Raw genomic sequence first — 7869 nt, forward strand, 5'->3', positions numbered from 1 at the left:
ATACGGCATTCTGCCATGCAGGAGCATTTCCCTGATCCATGAGCAACGTGATGATGCTTCATTTAGTTGCTTTTGTTGTTGCTTTCCTCTCTCAATCCCCTTGCCACACACATGCAGAGAGGGTAATGGCAGAGGGGAGACTCCAGAGCACCTGCTCGCTGCATGTGCTAAGCCAGAAGGCAGTCAGCAGAAGGTGTCACACGTTGAAGTTGGTCCTAAGCAGGATGCAATCTGTTTAAGCTAGTTTTGTTCCTGGATTGAAGTTTGTTTCCCTGAACTGGTTATAAAACTTGTCATGGTTGTGAAGCTTAACTAGACCAGTGACATGCCTGGAGCGTAAACCTAGCAATATTTACAAATCCAGAAGGGTGACATCAGATAAACAAGGATATTAATGATACAAATCTCAACTTTGATAACCCAGTGCATCTGCCACTGCAGAGACTTCCTGGGCAGGACAGTGAGTGCTTTGAAATCTGTGGTCCCATTTGAAGGCAGCCTGTTGGGAAGAGTGAGTCACTGCGGGGGAATGCAGGGAATGTCAGGAGCACAGTGAAACAGCAGCAGGCTGGCTCTGCAGCGCAGCGCTGGGAGGAACCTGCCCCTCCGCTCCCCTGGGTACCTCAGGAAAGCATGAGCACCCTCATCGGCTCTGGGAGTCCGGACTGCTGTAGTTTACAGCAGCTGGTATATTTCTGTGAAAACAGCGGGTTTTAGCTGTAAAATCCAACAACCGGGGCTAGCGCCAGGTGTGCAGGAGCACGCTGCATGTGCCAGTGCTTGGGAAGTATTTGCAAACAGGCAAATTCCTTCAGGTTTCTACTGTCTCCCTCTGGATTATGTTTAAATGGTCACTACAGTCAGCTTTGCAATATTGTTATATCACAGGCAGATTCCTGGTCCAAGAGCTCCACATCTGTGTGCTTGGTGGGAGGAACAGATGAGACAAGAGACTCTTCGTATCACCATGCAGTGTTACCAAGAGGACAAACAGGAAAACAGTTCTGGTCATTAGCCCTGTAGAAAAGGAGCTGAAATGTTGTCTCAGAACCTCTGCTGAAGTAGTCTAGTCAGGGTAGGAGAGCATTACTTCCAATAATTATTCACTACTCATGAAGTAATGCATGTAGCAGAGTGTCATGTTCTGTGGCTTCAGTGTCTTCCCAGAAGTGACTTCTGAAAGTAACGTTGGGCTACGGGTTATAAGGTATCACAGGTGATGTCTACGGAACATGAAAAAATGTGCATTTTCTTACATCTGCATTTGTATCGCTTCTGCAGTGTTCTTTTCAGTTAAAAAAAAAAAGTGCCTTTGGTAATAAATCTGAAGGATTTCCTAAAGCAGTTTTGCTTGTTAAGATATCTGTTGTGCAAGTTAAACCCAAGCCTAGGGATACTGTTTATGTAAGTATGAGTCCTTGCTTTCCAATACGGTGAGCACACTGAAAGCCCTGCTGCCTGGTAAACTAATTACCATGCTGGATTTCTGCAGAATTTGAGAGACAGAGACTGGAGGTTAGACTTCAATGAAAAGGAGAAATCTTGTTAGCTGCTGGCACTAGTTAGAAGATTTGGCTGTATTTGTTCCCAGAGTACTTTTGCTCCCAGTCAAATCCTCTGAAGAGCTGGAAACAGTCTTTAGTTGAAAGGATTTTTCTGCAGCTCCAAAACATGTCAAAGTACCGTTGCAGATCTTTAAAATAACACCAGTTACAGGAAAATATTTGGGCTGAAGAGAAACAGCTTTTCCACTGACCATGTTGCTGGGCCTTTTTTGGTGTGCAGTGTGGATCCCCTCAGGAGAGGAGCTTAGAGACTCTCCTTATGGTATTCTTGGGGTTCGGACCCATGACCCCGATGGTCATGTCAGATTTCAGACCACTTGCTTTTACAAAAGATAAAAAATGCACAAAGAAGGCCCTAAATGATGGCATATAAAATGGCTTTGTGCTCTCCTTTGTGTTGCACACATAGTAGCAGAGAATCCTTTTCTTTCTCAGACTCAAGAGCACCCGTTTATTTTTTTTCTTCCCCACTTTCCCTTGAATTGCTTCCATTATGAGAGCAATTGCTGCCTTTTCTTTTTATAGGCTGTTCTACTAACAGTTTATTCAGTTCATTAGCACAATTGCTGCTTTTTGGGTTCCTGCTTTCCAAAGAAATTATCTCATCCCTCTGCAGATGTCTGTAACGTAAATCATCAGAACAAGGCCGGCTATACCCCCATCATGCTTGCTGCGCTTGCAGCTGTGGAAGCAGAAAAGGACATGAGGATAGTGGAGGAACTGTTCAGCTGTGGGGACGTGAACGCTAAAGCCAGCCAGGTCAGTCACGGTTCACAAGACATCATTCCTACTCCTGTGGCTTTCTCCCTTGCCTTCCACACTGCCATCCCTGCTCCATCGGTTCAGCTTTTGCACTTATTCACTCTCACTCTCTGCGGTCTGTGATGTTTGTGCTTATGTTTTTGATTGCTGTATACAAAAGAGCTGTGTAGGAATAGTTGCGCCTCAGGTCTGGATCTCTTCTAAAAATAAATATAGGAGAGAATCATTACTGAATTTTAGGAGTAATTTACAAATTCTGCAACGTTTAGCTCCTTCCAAAGAACTCCAGAGGTCTGGAGATAGATCCACTATCTTACTTCAATGTAGTAAATAGCTGTGTGAATGTAGGGTATATTATACATAAAAGGTGTTTAAATTATGGTAAGCAGAGCCTCGAGTGCTGTATAAAATAACAATAGTTTTTTTTTTTATTTCCCCCTAGAAGCAGCACAGTGCCAAAAAATAAGTGTGCATGCTTTGTCACTGATTGTCTGCGTGGTGATTTAGGTTTTCCTCTTCTTTCCATGCAGGCTGGTCAGACCGCCCTGATGCTAGCTGTGAGTCATGGGCGGATAGACATGGTGAAAGCTTTACTGGCCTGTGGTGCAGACGTCAATATCCAGGATGACGAAGGCTCTACAGCTCTGATGTGTGCTAGTGAACACGGACACGTAGAGATTGTCAAACTTCTGCTGGCTCAGCCTGGGTGTAATGGCACCCTCGAGGACAATGTGAGTTGCATTTCCTGACAGTGCTTCATCAGACAGTTTCTTCACTCTGGAATGTTTTTCTAATTCATATTTTTTGGTGCAGTGGAGATCTGCTGAAATCTGCTTACGTGACTCGCAGCACCAATGCATGAATCCTCTGCGTAATGGTAGCAAGTGCTGTGATTATTCAGCTAGTGTCTCTGCTTTTCTAACAGACTTACCCAGTAACTATTTTTGTGGTTAGCAGTAGATGTAGGTTTAGCCTGGCAGGCAGCTAAAAACCACACATAGCCATTTGCTTACTCTCCCCACCCCAGCAGAATAGGTGAGAATCATTAAAAAAAGATTAAACCTCATGGTTAAGATAAAGACAGTTTAATAGGACAGGAAGGGAATAATAGCAAAAGAAAGAGAAGGAAGGAAAGGAAGGAAGGAAAGGGAAGGAAGGAAAGGAAGGGAGGGAGGAAGGGAGGGAAGAAGGAAGGAAGGGAGGGAGGGAGGGAGGGAGGGAGGCAGGCGATACACAATGCAATTGCTCACCACCCATTGACTGATACCCAGCCAATGCCTGAGCAGCAATTGCCACTTCCCAGCCAACTCCCCAGGTTTATAGACTGAACATGACATTACACAGTATGGAATAACCCTTTGGCCAGTCTGGGTCAGCTCTCCTGGCTGTGCCCCCTCCAGTTTCTTGTGTACCTGCAGCCTTCTGGCTGAAAAGTCTCTGACTTGGTATAAACATTGCTCAGCAACAACAAAAACATCAGTGTATTACCAACATTCTTCTAATACTAAACCCAAAACACATCACTATACCAGCTACTAGGAAAAAAGTTAACTCTGTCCCAGCCGAAACCAGTGGCAGTGGCCAGAATCACACAATGTCAAGGACTGGAAGGGACCTCAAAAGATGATCTAGTCCAATTCCCCTGCAGAGTGGGAACACCCAGATGAGGCTACACAGGAATGTGTTCAGATGGGTTTTGAATGTCTTCAGAGAAGGAGACTCCAAACCCGCTCTGGGCAGCCTGTTCCAGTGTCTGTCACCCTCACCATGAAGAAGTTTATTCTCAAATCTAAGTGGAACCTCTTGTGTTCCAGTTTGCACCCACTGCCCCTTGTCTTATCATCGGTTGTCACCGAGAAGAGCCTGGCTCCATCCTCGTGACACTCACCCTTAACATATTTATAAACATTAATGAGGTCACCCCTCAGTCTCCTCCAAGCTAAAGAGACCCAGCTCCCTCAGCCTTTCCTCATAAGGGAGATGCTCCACTCCCTTCATCATCTTTGTTGCCCTGCACTGGACTCTCTCCAGCAGTTCTCGGTCCTTCTTGAACTGAGGGGCCCAGAACTAGACGCAATATTCCAGATGCAGTCCACCAGAAGAGATAAACCATTTGCTAGCCCATGGTAAAACATCTTCCTTTCTCACATTCCTTCCCCCTTTCCCAGGAGTCTTACAGTTTTCAGTTAGGACCTTATCTGGTGACTTCATGACCTTCCTGTGTTGATTTCTGTGTCCATGGCAAACACCAGCCCTATGCTTCTCTTCACAGAATGTTCACACGGTATCTACACCATGACTTACAGGTTTGGTTTTGGTCATGAAGCTACATTGTCCTAACAATAAACAGATACAGGCTTGACAGTACCAAATGGGACACTTGCATATTTCTTGTTTGCAAAGATCATTGCAGCCTCCACTATCAGCAGACAACTGGATCTCTAGACTGCTCAAGCTTGAAAATGTTGACTTCACTGTTTTCTTGCCAGTACCGTGTTCTCATTAACAACATCAATTCTTGGGTTATGTTTCCGTTCTTCCTATTGCTTTCACCCACTGAGCACTGAAGTGGAGCCTGTGCCTGGGATTTGGGAGGGCAATGGGTGGTTATTTGTTGAAGCTGTTGCAGAGAGGCAGAGACATAATTTCTGTTCATTGACTTCACCTGCTGCAGAACCCAGCTCAGCTGCCTGGTGTTGAGGGTTGTAGCCACATGATGCACCAGTTTCAGGAAGGGAAGGAAGCAAGGAAGGCACAGTTGGGGATATGGCAGCTTCGTACAACTGTGACCCTCTGACAGCTCAGGGGTTCACATCAGAGGTTGTCTGACATCTGCTTCTTCCTGGACCAAACACAGTCCATAGGGAAACCAGCAGGTCAATTTATTACCCTTTAGACAAAAGTAGTCTTTGCTTCTAGCAGCCTCAACAGGTGTGGTTTCTGAAAGCAGTATCTTCTGAAAAACAGAGGAGACAGTATTTGACCAGAAAAGTCCATTAGTTTGCAGTAAGACTTGCATCAAGGAGCATTTGGAATTATGAATGCAACTGCTCTTAGTGGGAGCCATAACACAACAATTATCATTATAATACAGGAGTTATAATGATATTTGATTAGCATTTATCCCTCCCCTATCTTCTCTTCCACTCCTCACTGACATTGTCGTTTCTCTCAGACCAATCTTCTGAAATCACTGGTCTTACACAGCACTACATGTAACATTATAGTGATAATGGCATGCTCATTCTTCCTCAGCAATAATCGAGACTCCTCATTGAGCGAAATTACGAGGCCTCTGACAATTGGACTGCCTCATAAAACAGCAGTGCGAGGCCTATTGTCACTTAATTATAATAAAAGAAATTAAACAAGACTCTAAATTAGCCCAGCTCTTGGGGCTTTTAAGAGGTCTGTTAATGCACACAAGTACTAATTCTGTTATTTCTTCTTTTCTCCTCTCAGGATGGCAGCACAGCACTTTCAATAGCCCTGGAAGCTGGACATAAGGACATAGCAGTTCTTCTTTATGCACATGTCAACTTTTCCAAAACCCAGTCACCGGTTAGTACACAACCCCCTGCAGTTTACATTTTAACTTGCTGCTCTTCAACTTAGTAGTAAAACATAAACAAAAAATTACACAACCACACTCAGGAGCTGTACCGCCATAGAACGTATGAATTTTCAGGTTTATGCACAGGATAATTTTTATGCTGGTAAGTGAAGTGTACATTTTTAAATACCAGTTGTCTGCAGAAGGCTGGACCCTGGCTGATGGATACCTCCTCCCTTTTATCTGGGGTGAAGACAGCACACTAGCAAGGTTCACTGACTGGCTATTGTGCAGAGGTGCTGTTCCATTACTGTAATGCTAATTATTGACCTGGTCACCAAAACGCAGCTGTTTCTAGAGTTACAGCTGTCCTAAGTGTTATGGCAAATATCCACCTGCTCTCGGAGCCTCAACTCACTGTCCTGATAAACTGCTGCTAAACATTTCGCTGTCTAAACAACACACACTCACAGTTAGCAGATTGTGTGATAGCTGGCACTGTTCTTCCTAAAATTAAAAAAAAAAAAATTAATCTGTGCAATTAGAGGCAAGGAATTGAGCAGGGTGCTTGTGAGCGCTGTGTTCTCATTCGGCTGGCTGGAATAATTTCCCTTTGATTAATTGTTCTTTCCTCTTTTCTAGGGCACTCCTAGGCTTAGCAGAAAGACATCTCCTGGTCCCACCCACAGAGCCACGTTTGAGTAGTAGTGCATGATTATCTGTAAAAATCCCTATGCCATCTTTAAGCTGCTAAATGTTACTGTTTTACTGAGACAGATACTGAATGTAATTGTCTTGTGCCTGAACTCACCAGCAAAGTGAAAGCAGAGATCTAGTGCTAAAGATAGAAAACTGTAAACTTGAAGCAAGCGTATAGTTAAGTAGTGCTCAGCTGAGAACCTTAGCCAGAACTGTTCTTTTGCTCACCTGCTTGTCTTTCTGGCATACATCCTGTTTTTCTTTGCTATAGATTATCCTTTCCTATGTTATATGCAGCCTAAGACTTCTAAAGCTATCCATGCAGGGGTCTCCCAGTGACTTGTTTTAATCATTCTAAAACGTATTTATATTTACTGTGCCTAGACTTTATCACAGTAATGTTTTAATAAATTTCATTCCAATGTGATTTTGGTGTTTTTAATTACTTTGAAATTCAGAAGTCGCAGTTGCTTATATAGTCAGCTCCGTGGATCTTGAGCTGGTGGGTGAGTGGGTAGATGTTGGGGATAGAGCCTCTCGTCAGGTCTGAAGTTCACTAAATAAGTTGTTGCTAATTGGGGATAATGTATAACTTTTTATATGAAAGATACTAGTATCTATAAAATTAACTCGCACAGTATTTTCAACATTTTATATTCCTTAATAATTAAAAACTACATGAAGAATTACATGTCCTGTTACCATATTTTTATTAACTGCATCAGTCTATAAGCTCCATACATGTTTATTGGAGAGTAAAATTAGATACCAGCTGTATATTCCCCTTGAGTGGAACTGAGTGTAGTTCTCGGTGCATATTTATGGAATGCTATTACCTTGTCACATTCACTTTAGTCATGTGTATTGAAATGTTTGAAGTGCCTTAGACTCTTGCCATATTTTCAGAATAAAATTTCATTATGCTGTTTTACTTCTCTCCTGTTTTACGTGTGATTTGTCGTCATCCAAATACGCAGAGGCAAAACAGGATGGATTGGAAAGACGAGGCAGGGAGGACTGGATAACTCAGCCCTTGGGGGTTGCTGATACAAACAGCATCAGTGCCCAAACTAGATTTTTCCTGCTGAGTGGCAGAGTAAAAAGCTTTGCCTGAGATGATCTGCTTTCACTGGTCTTGCACTTGCTGTGAAGGCTGTTTGTGAGAGAAGTGGCCCCTCTCTTGGCCATGTGCAGCATCATGGAGAGGCATCAAAGGGTGGTGTTCCAGCAGTTTGACATAGCCCTCTGCCAAGTAATTACCAACTGAAATGAAAGTCTTTGAGCTTTATC

At 43.5% G+C, this 7869-nt stretch overlaps 1 protein-coding gene across 6 annotated transcripts in view; it reads left to right on the forward strand.

Moving 5' to 3' along the window:
• The window catches only part of KANK1 (KN motif and ankyrin repeat domains 1), a 128285-nt gene extending 120771 nt beyond the window's left edge, over positions 1-7514 (forward strand). For all 6 annotated transcript variants that reach the window (XM_065860680.2, XM_065860682.2, XM_071802883.1 and 3 more), the window contains 4 exons: positions 2182-2324; positions 2858-3058; positions 5790-5888; positions 6523-7514. In XM_065860680.2, the coding sequence (XP_065716752.1) occupies positions 2182-2324; positions 2858-3058; positions 5790-5888; positions 6523-6585 (506 nt within the window). In that variant the 3' untranslated portion in view covers positions 6586-7514. The remainder of the gene's footprint in view (positions 1-2181; positions 2325-2857; positions 3059-5789; positions 5889-6522) is intronic.
• Positions 7515-7869: the final 355 nt, after the last annotated feature.

The sequence above is a fragment of the Patagioenas fasciata genome, chromosome Z (genome assembly GCF_037038585.1).
Source record: "Patagioenas fasciata isolate bPatFas1 chromosome Z, bPatFas1.hap1, whole genome shotgun sequence".
NCBI classification, from domain to species: Eukaryota; Metazoa; Chordata; class Aves; order Columbiformes; family Columbidae; genus Patagioenas; species Patagioenas fasciata.